Here is a 23,819-nt window from a genome sequence, read left to right on the forward strand (position 1 = left end):
TCTATGTTTGGAAATATAGTGAGCATTGATGGTCATTGGTTCTTCGCAGAGACTTCTGGGAAATGTCTAGAACAAAGATTCAGACAGGTTTTCAAAACAGCTTTACAAAAGTAGTGAATATTGAAGGAATTTGGATACAACTCTAGAATTCCTATGACGCACTTAATAAAGTTTTGTTGACTGACTAATTTCTGACTGTTTGAATGCGCCATATATAAATATAAGTTCAAAAATAGACCATTCATTAAAGGTACGCCTTATAATCCAGTGCACCCTATAGTGTGGAATATCCCATAAACCTTAAGGGGTCAGAAGAGAAAGACACACATCCGGAGAAAATCAGCAGTTCACCTTTTAGCAAACCTGGCCGAATGAAGCAGCTTCTTTTGGAAAACAGTCCATTAATTGTTCCTGAGTTGCCCGTCAGAGTCTCCTTGAAGGGAATTCCACTCAGCAAATCAACGCCGGACCTCTGTGTTCTCAACTGTGTCATCGACAACCCCCCACCCCCCACACACGTATTTTCATACACGTCATACCAGGACCTCTGGCTCACATGCGTACTGAGAAATGCTTTCAATTTTACACAAAAGAGACTGAGCATGGAATTAATTAAACTTCAGCTTATTTTAAAGGTTAAACATAAAAAAGCCTTCTGTCCTCAGAACTCATTCACATTCAAGTTTAGATTCATGTTTTTTCGTTTTTATTAAAGATGGGGGGGACAGGGAGAAGCTCTGTGCCAAATCTGCAGAACATCGCTTTGTCCGTGGTTGGCAGATGAGCTAGAGCGGGATTTAAAATCATCTCCACTTACAAGATGCACAATCGATTCCTTGAAACTTCATGGATTGATTTTTCTTTAAGAACACTTTACAAAATGGACTAAAACAAAAAAGGCAACTTTTTTTTTGTTCCTTTTTAAGGTCGTTTTTCTTTTTTTTCTAGTAATGACACTGTCCCTTAGTGTTTTTCTTTTAATAAAAAAGTTAAAAATGAAGAAATGTTTATTATATCTTGTGTGCGGAAAAATCACATTGAAAAAACATGAGCAGTTAGTAACAAGACATGTACCCAGGCAGCAAAGACGAGTGGGCCCCACATGGTTTAAAAGTGAGCCCCAATTGGGTTTGTCCACAGTTTCTGTTGTGGCCCCACCTGTGTTTGCTCACGTTGACCTAAGTGGGGATTCAGTGGGTCAGTTTGCTACGCTAGCCAGCTAATTGGTGGACAGCGTAGCATGCAGGTGGAGCTAGTGAGCTCCATTCTTGCATGCTAGTGAGTTCCTCTGTAGGATGCTAGTGAGCTCTTCTGTAGCGAGCTAGCAAGCACAACTGTAGCATGCTAGTGAGCTCTGCTGTCGCAAGTTAGCGAGCTCCTCTGTATTGAGCTAGTATGCTAGCAAGCTTCTTTGTAGCAAGCTAGCATGCTCCACATCATTTGCCCACTTTTAAACCACATGGGGCCTACTTGGCTTTGTTGGCTGGATATAAGTTACTTCCTAAGGCTAAAATGTGTTGTTGTCTTTCCCACATACTGGAAAAAGTTAACAAAAAAGTTTGGGACTTTTGGACTTGGAGCCCAGATGAAATTTTTTGCATTGTTTTGGTGGCCTTTAAGCTCTACAGCTGTAAGAAATTCCTTCTGAAGGCTTTCGGAGTCTATCGTAAAATTGGGAGGCGGTACCGTATGCGCACTGGTCCTCGGGACGCATCCAGTGCCGGTACCCTAACCCAGTACTGGTACTGGTTCATGTCCAGTACTGTGCCCAGTACTGGTTTGGGTCCGGTACTGCATCTGGTCCGGTGTGGGGTACTGGTACTGGGTTTGGGTATTGTTGCGCTATGTGTCGTGGTACTGGACTGGTTCTGGTTTGTGGCCTGGAGGTTGAGGACCCGTGATTTATTTAATAGGAACAGTCACTATATCGAAAAGCGACGAGTTAGGGACAGCCAAAACATCAAAATGTGTCAAAAGGAGGGACCTTAACCAAACGTCAACATGTGATGACGGGAATGTGTTGGTGTAGGTGTAACTTACATTTTCCTCCGAAACACTTTACGATACACTTACCCTGCGTACAACAATGGTACTATCTATTTTCATGACTGCAAGACACCCGCACTCCCATCAATATGGGGCCACACTGTTGTCCAGACAGCACAACAACCCGCAGCACCTGTTCAAGTCAAGCCCTTTATGGATTCATGTGACTATGGGTTACTTCTCACCCAGTAAGTGACAGGGATGTATTTTGAGGTGTTTAGGGACTATTCAAAAAGGGTCAAACTGTTCAGATTCTTTCAGGGAATAAAACTCCGGAAAAGCAAATTATTGTGACTGTTGGGTCTCAGGTTTTTTACCAGTGTTCTCTCCACAGGTGAACTGCTCTTCAACTCCTTCATAACCCTCTTCTTCCTCTCTGTAACCACATTAACTCGCTCTTGTTTCCTTCCTGTTTTCTTCATTTCTCTCTACTTTTCCACACCTTTTTTTGGCATCTCTTAGATTCGGATAAACAGGGAAGTAAGTACCTTGCTTCTCTTCTTTTTCCACCGACTCTCCGCTCCTAAAGCTGCCCCTCTTGGTGTTCCTGCCAGCCGCCCCATCTCCTTCCCGCTGAGCTTCCTGTGCTTGCTCTCTTTGAGCTGCTGAGTCTTTTCCACTTTTATCCATCACGTTTTTCATCCGTGGTCAACTGCTCACATGGAATTCCAGTGTGAGATCAAGCTCCCGGTATGCTTTTGAGGCAGCAAGCTGAGGTTAGGTGGGAGCTCGGGCTCCCACATGGAATAAGAGTGCAAATGTATGCTGGGACTTTGAAGTTTGGGGAAAAGGCTTTCACATGAAAGGACATTGTGCCACAGGGTTAGAGGCCATATTGTCAAGCATCTCAGAATGAGACCAGAAAAGAAGAGATAATCAAACACCAGAAAAATCAGCTAAGGAACCATTATATCACAGTTTGTTTTTTAACTTTTTCTTCTAATTGATTCCATGTAAAAAAAACCTGACTGAATTGGATCTTCCTGCTCATGAACATAAAATAGTTGGTTGCTTTTCTCTCTTTTATCAATCTATTTTTTTGTATTTTTTTTTTTTTACCAAAAATGTGAACAAGTGATTAAGAAAGTACTCCTGAAAGGGTTTTTCTCTAAGTTTCAAGACATTTAAACTCTTTAATTTAACAATCTAAACTAAATTAAACTGAAAATACACCAAGATGAGGAAAAATACAAATGTAAGTGTTATGTTTTGAGAAATAACATTTTGAAGTTGTGTAAATGACTGGACACTTTCAGGTTCAAACCTTGTCTTTGGGACAGTAGGACCCAACACCACAGTAAGGTCTCACTCCTGGCCCTTCATCTGGTTTAATTATCTTTTACAAACAATCATTTTAGGAAAAACATCAAGCCATATAGAAGTTTAAATTCTGCTTTGAATGGGACAGTGTTTATGAAAACAAGTTCTGACCAAGAAATAGACAAGTGTCTAGTCATATTTGTCCTCTAACTTTCAAATGCGAATAAGTAAATAGGTGTCCGTTACTTTTCCCAACGGACATTTTTTTCAAACATTTTTGTTGTTCCAACTTCTTCAGATTAACACAGTGGCCTGTTTTTTGTCTGTATATTGTAAGTATTTAGTCTGTTGAAAGTCTGCCTGCATTCACACTGAAGTGAACTGCACCAGACTTCATGTGCAAGTTCTCTAGACAGCCAGATTTCTTTCTTCAGTCCAAACAAGAGTTTCGTTTAGATTTTACACCTGACAAACTAAGAGGACCATCAGAGAGAGCTGGCTCAGAAAGAGTTCAAACCTGGATCATGCCAGTACCAAAACAGGATCATGCTAGGACCAAACCTGGATCATACCAATACCAAAAGAGGTTCAGGGTATGATAGTTTGAATTGACCGTTGCATTTCAGAAAGGTAATGATTTGAAACACTTATAATAGACTCAAAGTTGAAGTTAAGGCCTGACCTTCAAACATCTACACTATAACTTCTGTATTGAAACCCAGTCGCCTTCACATATCATGTCTTCAGAATCAGTGTGTCAAACTAAAGCTGTTATCGTCTCAGAAACATAACGGCACATTTGAACAGATTTATGTAAAGATTAATTTAAAAAAGATTTATTAATTCCATGCTTTCATGCTATAATACAATACTGAAATGTTGCCAATGAAACAATATATGCTCATGAAATCAAATAAGCTCCTCTTGCATCATATGATCCTCTTCGTAGGAGTAACTAGCCTGAACACGAAATTGGAGTTACCTTTTAGGCGCCTCCGCGGCTCCATCGCCTCCATCTGTGGACCAAACCTGATTTGATTTTCTACAGTTAGAGGAGACATAGATGTAACTTTTCTGGGTTTTTAGGCTCAGGGATCTAAAAAACACAAATTCTAAACATTCTATTGAGACTAATGACTTGTTTTTAAAAGAGTAATTGTAAATTTAGAGCAATGTGGGTCATTTTATCTGCAGATTTCTATATTTTTCTTACATGTCACATTTTATATCAAGTGTAAAACTGTATTTTTTGGAGTGATTTGATTTGATTGATTGAAAGCATTAAAAATAATGGAATAATGCAATAAAAAGATGACAAAAACAGAAATATTACATATTAATTAATACATGGATTAGAAAAGTATAAGTAAACTGAAAAAAACTGAACATGATTATTGCCAATTAAAGTCAGGCCGAGTTTGATTTGTTGTTGCTGTGTGAAAAAAGCTTCAAGAAAAACTCAATTTAAATGAACATTTTTATGATAGTGAAACAAAAATAATTTAGAGTTTTAACATTAAAGTTCATGAAATCTATCCTTTCATTCTCCGGTGGTGCTGAGGAAGAGTCTGCCTCGGTGTGATGGAGCCCCTTCAACAGAGAGAAGGGGGACGCTCCTCGCTGTCCCTCAGCGCTCTCATCCATGATAACAACCATTTTTCCAAAAGTGCCAAAGTGATTCTGAGATGCTTGGCGAATATGAGCTGATTTCCTCGCATATGTGAAGGTCAGCCTCTCCTTGTCAGCCGGCTGGTGGTTGAAGCAAACAAATTTCCCAAAACACCGACTTGTTTTCCTTTTTGACGGAGCCCACGAGCTCCTTGTGTCTCGTATGACTGTGCATGCTTCAGTTTCCTTTCCTTTCAAATCCACATCGCTTGATGTTTTTCTGCTTGCCTGCTTTTGGAAAATACGGTTGTCACGGTGACAGGCAGGAGAGCGTCGGCATCCGAGGCTGGTTGGAACGAGGGTCGCCGCACTCTTTCACAGCGATGCCCATCCGTCTCCGCTCCTCTCTGCGGCATGACAGTTATGGAATGTAATTTGTGTTGCTGCCCCACTGAGTTGTGCGTGTGTGTCTAATGCAGAAGCGTGTGTGATGTGTGTGTGTGCGGTATTTGCACAAATGTTGACTGCATACAGCAGCTGCAAAAGCAATGAGTGATGAGAGAGGAGCTCCAGACGGGGGTTGCAGGGATCTATCTTGATTTGCTGTTTGGCATTCAGCGCACGGCTGTTCCTGGTGGAGGGCCAGGACGCTGCTAATAGGCTTCCAGGCCCTGCACACTGTATCATAACAGCAGTAATGCCAGTCAGAGCAGAGGGGAGTAGCCTGATCAGTCAGTGTCACTCAGGTAGAATTACTCCCAAAGCTGAAGATCCTTCACACACGTCAGTCCACCTTTGAGCGGCCGCCCTGGCTGCATGCAAAACTCTGCATCTCTGAGAGGCGGCTGTCCCCCTGCATGTAATGACCGGCTCACAGACAGCCAGAGTTAACAGCGGTTCTCTTTGCAATGTAATCCCAGCTTCTGGCTGCAGCCTGACGGCCTTGTCCTGCCAGGCATCCTCGTGTTTCTAAAAGAGATGGACGTTCACTCATGTGCAAAAGATAAACTTTGGATTCAAAACTCTTTTTAAAGTCATCTGATTGATTGTAAAAATCTAAAAAAACTCAATTGTTGATAAAGGTCATTGAAGTTAAAAACAGAATAAATAGCAATAGCTAAAAAAACAAAAATTGTAGCAACACCTCCAGCCAATTGTGAAGCACAGCGGTGGGTGTGTGATGATTTGTCTGATAGAAAAAGATAACAAAGCTACTTCTGATAACACAAAGACAATAAAATTGAATGAGAACTTTTAATTGGAGTGATATCACTAATTACCTGAAATTATTCTTTTTTTTAAACAATTTCAGTGCATCGCGATCTAATGTTATGTATACACCAGGCGGGTTCAAGAACGCTGGTTTAGCCGGTGGTGTTCACACACAAAGTATGAAATGTAGAAGCGGCTCAAATTTTGTGAATTGAACACTAACCAGAAAAAAAGTTTGGTCCATTGCTAGCGTCCTTTCAATGCTGGATATGGATTAGACATCATTTTTGGTTTTCGTTATTTGAGAAACACATGCAGATGTCATTCGGCTTGTTGCCATGCTTGGGTTGCCAGATAAACCAGCTCTGAGTTTGGTGAGCTCTACACCCTTCCCCTGGGTGATGCTACTGGTTGACTTCCAGGAGTACTTCCGCCTCTCCCTGATTGGTCAAAGTTCGACCTGGTTTAGCTGGTAACACACGCCTTGTTACTTCTGGTTGTGAAAACTTAAGAGTTTGGTGAGTTTCACTGAATCTGAGTCCCGACTCGTCCACGTTTGACTTGGTTTATCTGGAAACACACAATCATTGTGCACATGTTTTGTACATAGAGAACAAAAATGGTCATAAAAACTTGAGTGAATGTGAGAGTTTTATTTTTTTTATTATTAGTTTTTTTTTTTTTTTACTTGTCTTGTCTAACAGCTGATCAAACAGATGTGGGCTGAGAGCCTCTAGTGTTGGGCAGATTTTACTGTCACAACAGGGATTTATTGAGTATAAACCCCTGTTGTATTTCATGCTAAACTTTATTTATATTGATTTTTTTTTTTTTTATGTGAGAGTTTTAAACGTAGCTATTGTTTTAAAAGCGATGTTCATATCGCCCGTCTTGGGGCAACTTCAGACTTTGATAGTACAGACAATACAGCTATTTTATGACCGTAATTATCCAAGTCCTCATAGTCAGTGAATGCACCGGGACTGAGGTTACCACCCTCGTCAATTTTGATTGGTCCTTTGTGCTAGCCCCGCCCAACGTGCCACCACGGGACCAAAAGTTTTGAAACTGAAATTTTCAGATTTGAAAACGAAAAAAAAAGTTTAAATCAAAATTTTAAATTTTGAAACCTAAAAATTTGAACATTTGAAGTTGAAATTAATGAAGTTTATTTTAGAATAGCAAAAAGTTTTGAACATTTTAAACAATTTTTGGCCAAACACCAATATTTGTTTTTTGGGGGGGTTTCAGATAATATTGGCCCTAATTTAGCTCCATACCTCTGCACCTGTGTGCAGTACCGTGTCTGTTTTGATTTTCTGTAGAACCAACCCCCGCTTCAGTTGTCTACCCCCGTCAGAGGTAGACAAACCTCCCAAGAAGACAACACTAACCCAGTTCAAAAGGGGGCTTTTCTGACTAGAAGCAATTTTAAAGGTGGCAGCAAACCACTTTAGCTTGACTCAGCAGTCAGTGACAAAATGACAATCCCATTCAAGTCATTGTTGGTTTTCCAAATGCTGAATCAAAGGAATGATTCAGACTATTTATTTTTTTTCATTTATCAAACCACCATTGTCAAATAAAATAAAAAAAGCATGAAGGTGTTCATCTAAGTGTTGTTTTCTTCATGTATAAATCACAGAAAACGATGAAGTGGACTGATTACCCAGAATCTTCTGGGTGACATCAATGATTATATGAACATAAAGCCTGGAGTGCAGAAGCTATAATAACTCTGAGAGGTTTTCTGAGTGTACCCACGGGTCCACCCACCTACCTAGGAAAAAAAACACACCCCTAATTATACACTAATTTAAGCTTAAAAAAAAAAAAAAAAGATTCAAAAACAGATGATTTTATGTAACAACCCTCCCACACAGTTTTAATAAACAGAAAAGGAAGAAACAAACATTAAAAGCGGCCTAGAAAACAGTCTGTACATAAATTCATATTTGGTTTAAAGCTTGATGTTTTAACACTTTAACACCTGAGCTCCAGTGTTTTTGCTCTGTAACGTTTCAACCATTATCACGATCAACGTAATTCTAGCAGAATGTTCTGGAATTACGTTGATTGTGTTTATGGTTAAAAAGTTACAGTATGTTAAAGATTTTGTGCTTAGAGGATTTCTACCTCCTGCGATCTTTTAAATTTGGCACTAATTTGTTTAGTGGGAGCAAAATGGGAAGTTTTATGAAACAATCCAAAACAACAGATGATTTCTAACTTTTGCACATGAACAAAGTCTGCAATGTCCAGTTGAAAGTGGTAAAAAAGCAGAGCTGCAATCATCAACTCATATTTCATGCCGCCTCTTGCCGTCGCTGTAAACTCACGGTTTGTCTTTTCTCCATCACGCAGGGTTACCAGCGGTCGAACCACTTCATCGCCACTCAAGGTGAGCGTTCACTTCCACACCTGTCTTTCTAGACAAGCTTTATCCTCCAGCCCAGCTGGGTTTGGGAACATGTTTAGTGTGTGAACACTAAGGGGGGGTTCAGTTGCTTCACACCCCAAACCTTTTTTGCCTGCGACTGCGACAAACGCTCCCAGAACAGTTGGCTGTAACCGTCGGAGGCGTCTGTCTCGTTGTGTGAAGTTCTGCTTTTGTGTCTCTCCAACCTGCTATTTGACTGTCTGATGTTGGTGTGGTACACAGTGAGGCCCGTATTCCCCAAGCAGCACCCACAGCGAGAGTCTAGCTGGACTCTCTGATCAGCTGCACTCGGTCAACCTGTGTTTCTTTGAGTTTTATTCTATTTTTTCTTCAGTTCTTCCTCATCTTCAAACAGTTTACTGTGGTGCTCAGCTTTGTTTGCATGCAAGACCACTCACTGAGGAGAAAGTGGGCCAGACTGCAGCTTTAACACCAAAGCTTCAGCTCCAGAATTGACATTCTTTAAATCACCGGAACTAATCAACTGTTAATGCAATTAATGTAATTCCAATCAGTTCTGATGCAGAGAAAAGCAGCTTTTCTCTGATATGCAACACTTTACAATTATAAAGTGTTCATGCAATTAACGTAAACCTGCTGATTCTGACGCGGAGAAAAGCAGCTTTTCTCTGATATGAAACACTTCACCACTGTAAAATGTTTTATGGTATTCATGTAAACCAGTTAATTCCAACGCGTAGAAAAGCAGCTTTGCTCTGATACCCAACACTTTGCAAATTAGTGTTTTCATGCAATACAAATGAACCACTTTAATCTGACGCAGATAAAAGCAGCTTTTCTCTGATATGCTACACTTCACAACTGTAAACTTTTTATGGTATTAATGTAAACCAGCTAATTCCAACGCGTAGAAAAGCAGTTTTGCACTGATATGCAACACTTTACAGTTGTAGTGTTTTTACGCAATTAACGTAAAGCAGCTGGTTTTAATGTGTTGAAAAGCAGCTTTGCTCTGATACTTTAAAAATGTAGTGTTTTTATCTAATAAAAATAAACCAGTTGATACTGACGCAGAGAAAAGCAGCTTTGCACTAATTTGCAACACTTTTCAGTTGTAGTGTTTTTACGCAATCAGTAAAAACCAGTGGATTCGAATGCGCAGAAAAGTAGTTTTGCGATGATACTCAACACTTTATAATTGTAACATTTCTACTCAATCAAAGTAACCCTTCTGATCCTCAAGTGGAGAAAAGTCTCCTTTCTTTGATATACAGCACTTGTAACTTTACACAGTTGTAAAGTTTTTACGCAGTTAACGTACACCAGCTGATCTAAAAAGAAAAAAAGCAGCTTTTCTCTGTTACACAATACTTTACAATTATAAAGTTACACATTTAAAGCAAACCAGCAGATTCTGGCAGGTAGGAAAGCAGCTTTGCATGGATATGCAACATTTTACCATTTTAAAATATTTACTAAGTTATCGAAACTTCACATAAGTTAACATTATGCTAGTAATTTGGCAGGAATTATGCTCATTCTGTGAACTGTCAAAGAGTTAAAATAATTCAAAGAGTGTGTATTCATTGTTGTTATCAACTCCAATGTTAATGAATTCAATTGTAGTTTTTCAAAGGAACTATGTCCCTCTGACACCTACTGTTTAAAGTAGGTACTGCAGCCTAACACCAGAACACCAACCAGCATCGACTTAACCTCACTTAACCTAAAGGTAGCTCCAAACCTGGATGACTTTAGACGTATCTGCTGTAGTTTTCATTGTGCTTGAAGCTAACGTTGCAAAAAAGTGGAGCGCCACCTATAGAGCAGAAAGCTGAAGCTATGCTGCCACTAACTTTGTTTGATAGCTGTAGCATTAGCGGTTAGCTCTGCCCGTCTCTTTTACGGTAAGGATATTATTTGTTTTTAATACTCAGGTTACAGAACTGTTGATGATTCCGATCAGAAACACAGGAAAGATAATCAAAAATAACATGTTGGATTTACTTCATTTTACTTTTAAAAGTGGAGAATAGTTTGTTTTTATTTAAAGGTGACAACTATAGAAAGGAAAATGGGTCCAAAAGTCTCAAAAGGAGAAATGACACGTTTGAGTAAAATCCTCTTTGGAGTTCATTACGGTGTAATCAGCTGTTGGAGCCTGCAGTGGACAAATCCTGCCGATTTCACAGGCAAACGACATCAAACGACTTTCTTTAGAGTTTTTTTTTTTTAGATATCAATCAGAACTAAATAGGTAGGATGCATTTTAGTTGCTTGGCTGTAACTCCTGCAGACATCTTCCCCAGCGGAGCTGATGCATGCCGCGCTGCATGAGATAAACGAGCACGCTCAGCATGTTCAGGTAAATCAGGTAGTGATTTTGAACAAAGCCTTCCAAGCCTCCGCCTCCCAGCTTTTCCTTTGCAACGTGGAGCTAAACAGGAAGGAGTTGTTCAGGGAGGCGTAGCAGCACTTTTATCATCCTGACAGGTTTTGTAACCAGGAAAGAGAAGTTTGACAGATTCCCGTCGGTCTGCAGCAGGAAAGAACAGTGATGCATTCTGCTCAGGGATGTTATTAAAGCTGTCTGTCCGGCAGAGATAAGCGTGCACACTATTCAACGCTCAGGTGTTTCCATCACACCTCTTCCTTTTTATGTTTTTTCTCCTTCTCTCCTCACTTTCTTCTTTGCTTTATTTTCCTGGAGCATTTCATGGCATTTCCTTCGATTTCTCCTCAGGTGCACCTCCCCCCCTGTTTCCAGAGTTTATTGTACCGGCCTCATCTGAGCACTTTAATATTGGATTTAAGTTTAGACTGTGTTTACCTGAAACAGAAAGCTGCAGATTGCTGCTGATTGATTCATCAGTTGGCTTTTAAAGTAGAATCAGAGGCTGATGAGTGGACAGATTTTAGTCTGCAAATTTGCCAGACGACGCCCAGCTGGGGGCTCGCATGGGCTCACTTTTTAGAACAGTATGGCAGCCACAGATTCATTCACATCTCAAGCCCAATCTTTTTTTTAGCTTTCAACAAAATGATGCCATGCAACACCCAGTGGCGGACTTAGTAGTTTGGGGGGGAACAAAAACATGGGGCCCCTCTGCAGTTGTTCTATTCATCATTTCAGTTAGGTTTTACTCAATAAGGCAAAAATAAGCAAATATATTTAAAATAATAGTACAGAACAGTTTATTATTAAAAAAATTCTCAAAATGACCATTTTCTGCCCCTCCCTCCTTTTGCCTTTTCCCTCCTCTTCTGTCCCTTTTCTTACGATGGAGTATGAGGGCCACCATGAAAGTAAAAAGATAAATATATAAGAATAAATTAAAAAATGAGACAACCAAAATCATATATTTATGATTTAAAAAGTTGTAATTTTACACAGAAATCTTTTTGAACAAGTTATGCAATTATCCTGTTGTGGCAGAAGAGCTGGTGGAGGACGAAACATTCCAGTGGTTTAATATTATTTCAGTGATTTGGTGTTCTGCATGACACAGTTAGATGATAAAAGGCGCAGATTTTTTTTTTTTATTAAGTATGGGGCCCCTAAGGTGTAAGAGGGGCCCAGGCAATCGCCTACCTTTGCCTAATGGTAAGTCTGGAAACAACAGGCATGCGTGTGGCGTTCAACAATGTGTCTGTCACTACCTGACACTAGCGCATGTACTCACAGATGGTACCCATAAGTCACTACTTAATCCAAGTCCCTGATTGGTCGAAGTTCAACCGGTTTTAATTTTTTTGCGCATCCAATGGTAGTGCATATTGTATGTAGAGTGCTAAAACGGAATAAGATCAATTGCGTAGTGAAAGGTTTTTCATGCGGAAGCCTGAAACGCACATATTTATGTGTTTAAATTATTTTTTTTTATTAAAAGTGGTTGCTTAAGGAGATTGGTTTCTATGCCTGGTGTGAATGTACCATCACGCGGCATGTGTCTTCAATCAAACATCCACATGATCTCTGAAGAAAAACATTTGTTTGGCCTCTTTTATCTGATCTGTTCAAATGAGATTAGAGATTATAGAGGAGGTAATTTAATCTCAATCTGGTTCTAAACTGAAAAACTGAACCAGGATATACATCCCTCTCCAAACACATGAGTACGTGAACTTTTTGCATCACGAGGGAGGCAGCAGGTGCTCCAGGCTAGCGCTCTATTATTGTCCAGAGATGAGGAGGAGTGTGTGTCAGGGCGGTGGGAGGAGGAGCTGTTTGTGTGGTGCATACAGATCTCCGCCGCCCCACACGGACCGCGCATCATCCGTCTCCTGCGTTGGCGCTCCTCTGCTGCAGCTGAAGAGCGAAGATCTCAGATCAGCGAAGCTGCAGGGTCAGTTAACGCTGAGGCACAACGGGTTCAGCAAACGGACGGGGTTCGTGTCGACACCCCGACGGGTTTAATGACTGCTGAAAAGAAAAATGCTAACACAAAAGGGCAGTGCTACCTAGTGGTGTTGGAGAAAGCTTTAAATGTAGGTGCTGTGTGTTCCAGGAATGCTTCTCCAGAGCTTCTAAAAATTTCAACTTGTTGGGTCCTCACACAGAAATGTGTCATTCTGACTCAAAGAATCCAGAAAGAATTCTAAAAGTTCCACACAGTTGATCTTTTCATCCAAGTGTTCCCAGTGGTCTTTTAATTATGATTATTACATATTTAGCCAAAATAATAAAAAAGTGTTTTATATAACATAGTTTCTCAGTGGTAGACATAAATTAAAAGTTAACCACTTCTTTTTCAAACATTTTTTTCATCTTCTCTTGATTCACAACGATTTGAACAAAGAAACACTCAGAAAAAGCAATTTTAAGCCTAACTTTCTTCATACATGTCCTCCATCATGAGAAAAATGCCACAAGAACATGTTAAGAACACTATTTTCATTGGAGTGGATCTTTAAGAAAAACTAATCTGTTTCCCAGATTTCAAAAAAGCAATTTTGGCTCAAAATGTTGTCTCCAAAGAAACAGTAGCTTTCAGAATTCAGCGTTTCTGTGTTTCTAATGACAGTCTTTACGAATAACAAGAATAGAAATACTTACGAACCTTCCTCTGGTGGTTTTTGTCTTGTGTGATTTGAAATCAACTCGTGATGTCACATCACTCGATGGTGCTAAACTGGACTGAGGACCAAAACCAGTTAAGAAGCAGCTGAATGGAGCTGATGTTTGTGCAAAGAACACTCTGATTAGATTTAAAATTCAGGACAAGTCTGCTGCAGATTATTTTAATATTATTATTTACAATATTTAGCATCTGAGTCTGAAATTATCTTGCAAAAAGGGCGTTGTCTTTTGACTGGCAGGTCAAATTGAGTGGCCCGGTTGGCATGTTTGTCTTCTTCACTTGTTTTTGATAAAGATGACCCATTAAAACTCTCCAAGTTATCCCTGAGTCAACCAGTGGGTGGCGCTGTTCTGGTTCTGACTCAGCCTCTGCTGCTGCTCTCACCATTTAGGGACGTGTCTAATTCTTGATTTGTCTGGTTTCCACTAAATACCTTGTAACAGCAACACCTCTACAGCTATGTACATTTAATTAAATTTTGGAAAAAAATCACGAGTTTTGTGTTTAAAGAAAGTTATGCAGGCGTCTTTAGAAAAATGAAGCTGAATTTTGAAGTGGGGGTGAGTGCGCTCCAGCCGTGGCTCCTCTCTGAAGGGCTCGCAGGTTCAGGGTTGAAAAAGAAAAGACAGCGGTCAGGCTCCACGGCTGCAGACGAGCAGCAGATATTCAGACTGCAGACTGAAAGGAGCTTTCCTTCAGTGGAGGGTACGACACAAAGAGAGGTGGATGTTCAGATCTGTGGCTCAAGGATTTATATCTGTGTCTGTATTTACGAGGAAAAGATTGTGTTTAAATGATAAAGATTCAAGATACTTTTTCATCTTTTTAAACTACTATAGTGATACAGGAAGGAATGGATAAAACTAGGGGTGTGTATTGGCAAGAGTTTGGCGATACCTATCCCGATACATGCCTCACGATACGATATGTATCGCGATATTTCCCAAGACTGTACAATAACAATTTTCACTTCATTTTTAGATTATGACTTGAATTGAATCTACCTGAATTTTTATGTCTGTCAGTGTAAAAAATTGTAAAATTAATTTTATTTAATGATCACAGCATTAAGCACAGCGACTTTATCTCGAATACAAGTTGTTTTTACCAAGAAATCTCCGCTGATTTTCTTTTGATAAATTACAAAATATTTGTTTTTTTAATGGAGCAGTCAATATTGACTACAGACCTCTCTACCGCTAGCTTACAGACCCTCACACCTCCAGCCTAACATTACATAACCCTTGTGCCATCCTAGGCATGTTTGGATTAAAATTGGGGTCTGTCCAAACCTGGTGTCTGTGGCAGACATAAAATCCTGTCCACTTTTGTCATGGAAGGGATCACACATCAATGTAAGGGTCGGGTCATCTGGACCCCATAAGATGACACAAGGGTTAAGCTATCCAGCTCAGAAGAGGAAAACGAAGACGTACATGGATCTATTTGCAAGTGGAGGCGTCAGAGCAGGGAGCTCCAAGTCCGTCTGGTCCGGATTCACAAAGATTTGAATAAAGAAATACTCAGAAACGCGATTTCAAGCTTGAATTTCTTGTGTATGTCCTAAAAGAACATGTTAAAAACACTCCCCAAAAAAGCATGATTTTCATCAAAGTGGGTCTTTATAAAGATTGAAGAAGAAACTTTGGAGTCCTGTAATTAAACTCAAAGAAAATCCAAAATCTGCTTTGTGAGAATCTGGTTCTGATGCAGTGAAATCGATGACAGTGATTTGTGTTGGAGGGGCTTGTTTGCAGAGCGCTGGCGGATTTGTGGGAGAACTGACATGACAGAGCGCCAGCGAGCGGCGGTTCACGGATGACACATTGTTTCTCCGCTCCTGCATGGATTACACTGTTTCTACTTGGACAGTTATTGCTGCTATTTTCTCTGACTTATGTCTCATCTCTCAGCCCTCCTCTTCCTCCTCTGTTTTGCTTCTTCCCTCCCTCCACCTAAACCTGTGCTGTCTCCTCCACAGGGCCCAAGCAGGAGATGATCTATGATTTCTGGCGGATGGTTTGGCAGGAGAACTGCTTCAGTATTGTCATGCTCACCAAGCTGGTGGAAGCGGGCAGGGTAAGTGTGCTCCCGTTTGTTCTTCACCTCCTCACACGGCGTGAGGATGGATGGATGGATGATGGATGGATGGATGGATGGATGGGGGGCAGGTATTTGTGGAGCTTTCAGAGGAGCAGCTCCTTGTGGGAGGGAATGAGTGCTGCTGCCGGGTCAGGAGTGATCATCTGTTTTCTTTGGCGTGTCTGCCTCAAGGTCAGATCTTTGATGTATGTAAAGGGCAGCAGCGAATTCTGTTATTCCTGCATCAGATAAAAGCAGCAGGGAGGGGCCAAAGCGTCAAGGAAAGCCACCAGTGACAGTGAGGATGCAAACAATAAACGTTGTGGCAAATTTTAGCAGAAAAACCTTGTTGTCTTAATGAAAAACAAAAACGGATTTTAGGTAAATCTCCAAAAAAACATAAACTTCCAAACGGTCCCCAACTTCAATTTTAAAGTATCTTTTTCCAAAAAGAATCTTCCAAATGAATGAGACTGATTTATTTTAGGTCTTTAGTTCTTAGAGCTCCTGAAGCTTCACTTCATAGCACTAAAATAACCCCAGGCGTGTCAGAGAAGCCATTCGGTAGTGCACACCATGTTTTATTTTGAAAATCAATGAGTTTTCTTATCTTTCTCCCTCCCTCCAGCACTTCCTGTCAGCTGGATTACTCTTGGGTAAAACACTGGGTTGAGCCGTGTCCATCTCTCTCAGTTTGGTGTGTTTTGGCTTTCTTGCTGTTGGAATCAAACCTGAAAAGTTTCAAATGTTTCTTAACTTCAGCTAAAAAAATTAAACTTTAACCCGTTGATTTACTCTGCAGATTATTCAGCATTTATGTTTATTTTTTTAAACTTTTTTTTAATTATCACATACTTTAAGTTTCCCTTTTTAAAATTGTTTTTACATTTTTATTCATTAAACCAATATGGTAAAGTAAAGTAATGAAAAAACTAGATTGTAAAGAAATAAAAAAAGAATATTGTTTATTAATGTTCTCTTATAATGAGATAATGAAAAACCTCTCTCTCTTTTTTCCGCACGAAGACACAGAGACTTTACTTGTTTTAAGTCTTTATTTTGTGATTGACGACAAAAAAAGTAGAAGCAAACACTCCACAAATGTTATTTTTTAGTCAGTTTTTTATTAATGGATCTTTGCTCTTTAAATGTCTTAATTCTCTGTCATGCTTCAGCCCCTCCCTTTATTTGCCCTAAAACCACCGACAACAGGTTGATTGACAGAACTCAGGACGGCGAGCATATCTGACTGATGCGTTCACTGAGCTCCGGACATCTGCAGCTAAACAACACCTGAACTGATCCATATATCATTTATTGATTTATCAGTGGGGATTTTTTTTCTGAAAAACTGTTTTGTCTTGCTGTGGATGATATAAAAAAGTATAGCATCAGACTGAGTTGGGTCCGCTAATGTCGAGAGTTTAGTGAACGCTATGCTGAGACACTTGTCGGCTCTGTTGGTTCTGTCAATCAACCTGTTTATTCGGGGGGTTTTGGAAAATAAAGGGAGGGGGCTGGTTCGTGAGACAGGAATGAAGGCGTTTGAGGAGCATAAATCCACTAATAAATCAAAAATAAACTAAAAAAACAACTTCAGTGGAGTGTCCTTCTGGTGTTTTTGTTGTTAAATACAAAATAAAAGTCTCAGTCTCTTAGTATGAGAAAGGAAGAGGGAGACGCTTCATTCTTCGTTCTTTATTATCTCGTTATAACAAGAAATTGATCAGAAAAAAAAGTAAGACAGGATGTTTTTAGCTTCTGCATTTTTTAAATCAATTATTTTTTCCTCATATGACCTCGTAATTTAGCTTCTGCAGATTAACTTGGAGGCTTTTATTCTTGACACAAGTTTTTTTGTTTTTGTTATTTGGCATTTTTAGACTTTTGTTGCAATTTTAGTACTTTAGCTCGTTTAGCATTTACATAATTGCTTTTTTTTTTATTCAGCAATAAATGCAGATTATTGTGAGGATTTGCACCAGACATCCAAACACGACCAACTTTAAGAGGATTTTTACGTTTTTGAGAAAGAATCCAAACCGGAATCAGGTCTGAGCAGGTACTGAATCCAGGTGAGGTGAGAACAATTAAGTCTGACGGGGTTACTTCAGAATCTAAGATGGAATAAAGACTGTTGGAACTTGATGAGCAGGTAAACAGCAGAGGACTGACAGAGTACAAATAGGAACTGGATTTCAAAATAAAAGTCTATATCAGGAAAGCTAAGCTGTATATTTTGTCAATCAAACTTCAACATGGTTGCTGTTATTCTTCACTCAGTTATTCTGACAGTGACCGCTCTTACAGTAACACTTGGTCATTCTTTGTATGTGATTTCTTTTTACTGAGGCTATTTATCTAAATTTATGTGGTTATTTATTTATCGAAATTCATGTTTGTCGTTTTTAGGAACCGTGGTAACGTTTCTGCTTTCACAAACTGATAAATTCAACAAAGAACCTGACATTAAAAAATAATATGAGAAAACTAACAAAGAAAAAAAAAGCCTTCACATCTGCATGCCGAAAAATATCTCAGTTCAGGTCGCTGCTGTTTGTCGAGATTAATAGAAATGCCAGGAAGATGGTGCAGAGCTTCGCTTTATTATTTTTTTTCAGAATTATCTTGACGACATAAAGCAGACGAGGGCAAACCCTCACCGTGAACCAAAACAGCTCCGAACACTAGCCGCTCAGTGAAGTGTCTGATAAAAGTGATTTTTTTTTGTACTTTTGTGACAACCAAGAAGCAGAAAAAGAGAAAATATAGAAATATTCTGGAGAGAGCTCCTGCTTTCTGTGGCATTTCTTAAGGCACGATGCAGCTGAAATATATTTATGAAACAAATCCCAGTAAAATCAGAATCATCATGAGCTTTCATTGCGCATTAGGAGGTGATCAAACTCTTTCACAGGAGTCCGATTGGGGTTTTAAAGTTAGTCCCTCCTTGCTACAGCATTGTTGATTGACCCCCAACCTTTCTTTCCTAGATGAAGTGCTGCAAATACTGGCCTGATGACACTGAGCTGTACGGTGACATCAAGATTACACTGCTCAAGACAGAAACTCTGGCAGAGTACACAGTCCGCACCTTTGCCATGGAGAGGGTGAGTCATTCTGAGCTGTCGAAACTTTCTCGACGTGTCAGAGATCTGCACTCATTCGTCTTCTAGTCGGCGTGTGAGAATGAACTCCTGCTTGGTTTGTCCTGCAGAGAGGTTACCCTGCCAAACATGAGGTGTGTCAGTTCCACTTCACCTCCTGGCCCGAGCACGGAGTGCCGTATCACGCCACCGGCCTGCTGGCGTTCCTGCGGCGGGTCAAGACCTCCACTCCTCCGGACGCTGGACCGGTGGTGGTCCACTGCAGGTACTCCAATCAGCTTTCAGAGTACGACTGCTATCAGCTGCAGGATCTAATGAACTGTGGTGATTGGGGGTGGGGGCTGCACAGTAGTGTAGAGGTTCAAATCCTGACTGGGTTCTTTCTTTGCGACATGTTCTCTCCGTGCAAATGTTGGTTTTCTACAGGCCACTCCCACAGCCTAAAACAGGTTAAATAGGTTAATTGGTGTCTCTAAATTGCCCCTCTGTGCATGTGACTGTGTGACCCCGCAACATCTTAGTACTTGGGAGAGGCTCCAGAAACCCCTTGAATGGGAAGTACCCATTGGCTAAGAAGAAGCTAAAATCCCATTGACTTCTATAGAGAAATAAACAGTTATTATCAGTCATTCTATTTGTCAGAATAACCAGTATAGCTCTGATATCTTAATATTTCCTTTCTAATCAACTTTTTTCCCATTTTTTTTCTTTATCACAAGTGATTCAACTTACAAACTAACCAGTCAAATGCCTCAATAAAAGTAAGGGTTGCCTGTTAGCCCCACCTCCAATTTTTGATTGACAGATTCGTTCAGTGGAAGGGGTGTGGACTTCTAACAAGCTCACTCCTTATTGGTGAGAGTGGTTACCATAGAAACATTGACTCAGACCGACTCAAATCACCGCTTACTAACTCGGTCTGGCTACAAATGGTGGTGTCAGTTTCAACTACGCATTTCATTCCCAAGTTGTCACAGATTGACGTTTGGTTGAGGACTTTCCGCGTCACTTTTTGACGTTTTGAGTGTTCCCAACTCTTCGGTTTTTGACATGCTGGCTGTTCCAGTTAAATCAGGGGTCCAGTCATTTTGTCGGATGCTGTACCGGACGTGGACCGAACCCCCGGACGCAGCCACTACCATTATCCTAAACCGTATCCTAACCCTAGCCCAGTCCGTGTCCAGAATTGGTACCGCGCCTGGAACTGGTACAAATCCACTTACCGGGTTAGGGTACAGGTGCAGTCCATGCCTCGGTACTGGTTTGTCCCCTGTAAGTTGCAGAGCCATAAATTATTAAGATACACCCAAAAATGACAATTTTTGACGAGGAGGGTGTGACATCACACTCACTCAGTCCAGTACTCTTTTACAAACAATGGGTGTACCACACCTTTCCCCAACACTACTTGGGATAGGCTCCAGCATCCTCATGACCCCCAAAAGGGATTGAGTGGATTATGAAGTTGGATGAATGGATGGTCTTATCTGGACCTGGGGGGAGAGCTGGGATGAATTAGATTATTTGTCTGTTCTTCCATCCTTCAATAATCCCAGCAACACTCGTGTTTGGGTGCTGCGTGACCCCACCCTCCTGCACTGTTCATCGCTTCTACCGCTTTTGTCCCGAAACTAATCCAAAAACAAAGAAAACTTTGGCTTTGTCCAGTACTTTAGTCACTTATATTATGTGAAGAAAGCAATTATTTGAATGATTTGTCCGATGAGAAAAGTCTCTGAAAGTCTGTGAAATATAGGTTTATAAACTGCTGATTTATGATCTGATTGTGATGTTATGTGCAGCAAAATAAAATCTCCAACTGATTATGTTTATTCCTTAAAAAAAAGTTTTGAGAATGTTTAAAAAGCCTCTATTAGCATGTCTGAAACACCGCGACACGCTTTAGATAAATGATGAAATCTGAACACAATCAGACTTTTCATTTAGTTTATAACCGTTTATCTTGAGGTGACGGAGTTCCTGAGGTTTCAAATTGCTTCCTGATGTTATTGATGGAGAAAAACATCCTGATGATAGAATATGAGTATTTATTATGGCCTAATAATGTGTATAGATGACACTTAAAATAGTGTCCAACAGAGTATAACAGATGAAAATGGGAGTTTAGGGTGAACTTTAAGACTTTTTTTACAATTGTTTCAACATTTCATGACCTTCTGGTGTTATCCAAAGAATTAGAGCTGAAGGTTGTATTAGATTGAGTAACAAAGACAACTTCTGAAGTTCTTTGATTTATTTGGAATTTTTCTCTGACAGTCCTTTGTTCTGCGACTTTCCTATCAAAAGTTTGACGTTGGGTTTTTAGATTAACTCTAGAGTTTGCTTTCTCCAAGTTCATCCTTTCTCCTCCCTAACAGCATGGGGGCAGGCCGGACCGGCTGCTACATCGTGCTGGATGTCATGCTGGATATGGCCGAGTGTGAAGGAGTGGTGGACATCTACAACTGCGTTAAGACCCTCTGCTCCCGCAGAATCAACATGATCCAGACTGAAGTGAGTGCGAGGGTCCGAACGTGTCCCGACAGGTTTGATGAGTCCAAGTTCACGACAACTGAAGACACGTCTTCCTGCACTTTTATGTGTCATCGTTGGTTATTTTAGGCCAGGAAAGAAAACAGGAAATGTAAAGTAAAAGTGAATTTTAACTTGACAAACTTTAGACTCTTTAAAAAACATGATAGACCAAAGCTCACTGTGCAGAAAACATCTCTAGAATGTCAAGACAGTTTTCTGAATCCAAGTTTGTTCAAATAAAGCACAATATTCAGAAATGTTCTGCAAAGAATAGACAAATATGACATTTGTATAAAAAATAGTAAAAAGTAAGAAATTAATCCCAATAAAATATAATCTAAAGGGATTCAAAATGTAATAGTTTTAGGACTCATGTTGGGTCAAAAACAGTAGTGAACTAGAGGGCCAACTATGGTTGCAGATCCATTAAAAAATAGAACTGAACGGTTGGAGCTGCTGTAGCCACCCGCTGATTGGCCGAAAGTTTTGACGACACTAGAAGGCACCAAAATAGCCCTAAGATAGCGTTTCTGTTTTTTCGTCTTTACAGAAGCATTGTTATTGCCTTTCTAGTTGTCGTGCTACAATGATGCAATGACACGCAAGCAGAAACAAAATGCTCAGTGGAAGCGAGGCTTAACTGAGTGGAAACGCTTGCCAGAATTAACTGGACCGTACCGTACTACTCCTTACTGCTCTGGAGTGCTCAATAGAAACGAGGCTATAGATACTTTGTCCTGCTGAAGCTAAACTCATATTCCTCTCTATTCAAGCCTAAACCTCCATCTCTCTAGATGTTCCTCTAACTGTCTCCTGCTCTCACTATAGATCACAGTGTCATCTACCTTTCAGTCCGTCTGTCACCACAGTCCACTCCACCTTAAACTTCTCTGTCACACCCACAGCACATCTCATCGATGTCTTAAACTATGTACACAATGACTTTAGCACCTTGAGTCACTACTCAAGTTTTTAAGATCATTTTTGGACTCTTAAGTACAAAATATCTTGAACACACATTGAAAGTTAAGCCAGTTGAGCTTTGACCTCGGATTTGGTAGTAACATATGGATGACGTTGCTTGCAACTCATTTGATCATGGAGGGGAAATGAATAATTGCGGTTTGTCACAAGCTGAAATATATATTTGATATATAGGAATAGAGCTGTGAAAGAAAAAGCTTGGAGCAAGATTCACGAGATTTGCTCCACTTCGTAATTTTGCACCAAACCACTTACAACTATTGGTGGAGGGTTTGTCCAGTGTGAACACCATTGGATAAATGTGCATTCAACAACCCATTTTTAGCGTGTTCTAGAACGTGCAGCACATGCCCTTTGAGAGCATTGCTGCCCAATGCACAACTCCACCATACTTCTCTGCCACTCCATACAAACATCTCATCTCTGTATTGTGTGATAGACTTTTTCTACAGTAACACAAAGAAAATCCTTAATAATTTCTGTTCTTCTCCAGTAGAATCCTCAAAGCAAATATACATGTGTTGTTCTTTTCTTCTGGCTTTCATTTTGTGACTCATAAGTGTTTTCTTCTGTAGTTTTCCCAACTCTGCATGACTCCCCTGTCTCCTCTGTTATTATACCATTGGTCTAATTAAGCATATAGCCTGCTTATACACTGGATAGTGGATTATAGTAATAGAATAATCATCCTTGATTGGAGGTAATGACTTGAGTTTTTTTTTTTTTAACCACCAGCATCAAAAACAAACATGCCAACATTCTAGCTTCCAGCTCACTAAAACTGGACAAAAGTAAAAGATTCCATGCAAAAAAACAGACACTAATTAACTGAATAGGAAAAGTTTTAAAAGAAAGTTATCCTTATAGAACTGCTATTAAACAAGTTTTATGTTAACCACAAAACAATACGATTTATCTCCATTTGCACGTTATCTTTCCACCTTTCAGCTGCAGCTGAACAGAAATTTACAGCTCTGGAATCCATTAAAGATGATAAATAGGTTGGGCGCCAGGCGTTTTATGGCTTTAATTTTAAACATTTGCTGCATAATAAATACTTTATTTGGTTTTGCTTCAAAACAAATTCCCGTGTTTGTTGGTTACGGCCCAGCTGGTGCTGTGTGGCTCTGTTGTGTGTTTGCTGTTTATGAATTTTCCACCTGAGACTGAAAAAAAAAACGAAGGTGTCGCTCTTCCTCTTATCGGTCAGAATCGGGTTTTAATCGCACCTGATCACCCTGTTTGCCCAATCAGGGTGAAGAGTCTTTGGTGTGGCTCTGAGTTTGTTTGAATGTTCCTCAGGAGCAGTACGTGTTCATCCACGATGCCATCTTGGAAGCTTGTCTCTGTGGAGAAACCGCCATTCCCGTCGCCGAGTTCGCCCCGACCTACAAGGAAATGCTCAAAGTGGACTCGCAGAGCAACACCTCGCAGCTCCGGGAGGAATTCCAGGTAACCGCCTTTGAGGTTCCAGGTCATCAGAGTTCAAGTTGATTTATTGTG

The 23,819-nt window shown here is 40.2% G+C and overlaps 1 protein-coding gene across 9 annotated transcripts in view; it reads left to right on the plus strand.

Moving 5' to 3' along the window:
• ptprua (protein tyrosine phosphatase receptor type Ua) overlaps positions 1-23,819 on the plus strand; it is a 206,453-nt gene that overhangs the window by 169,477 nt on the left and 13,157 nt on the right. For 5 of the 9 annotated variants that reach the window (XM_036214365.1, XM_024298204.2, XM_024298209.2 and 2 more), the window contains 7 exons: positions 2,509-2,526; positions 8,491-8,527; positions 15,590-15,687; positions 18,684-18,800; positions 18,908-19,062; positions 21,176-21,311; positions 23,619-23,768. In XM_036214365.1, coding sequence (XP_036070258.1) covers positions 2,509-2,526; positions 8,491-8,527; positions 15,590-15,687; positions 18,684-18,800; positions 18,908-19,062; positions 21,176-21,311; positions 23,619-23,768 — 711 coding nt within the window. The remainder of the gene's footprint in view (positions 1-2,508; positions 2,527-8,490; positions 8,528-15,589; positions 15,688-18,683; positions 18,801-18,907; positions 19,063-21,175; positions 21,312-23,618; positions 23,769-23,819) is intronic. The other 4 variants (XM_024298216.2, XM_036214362.1, XM_024298219.2 and 1 more) reach the window with 1 other exon arrangement.

This window comes from Oryzias melastigma, linkage group LG11 (genome assembly GCF_002922805.2).
Source record: "Oryzias melastigma strain HK-1 linkage group LG11, ASM292280v2, whole genome shotgun sequence".
Taxonomy (NCBI): Eukaryota; Metazoa; Chordata; class Actinopteri; order Beloniformes; family Adrianichthyidae; genus Oryzias; species Oryzias melastigma.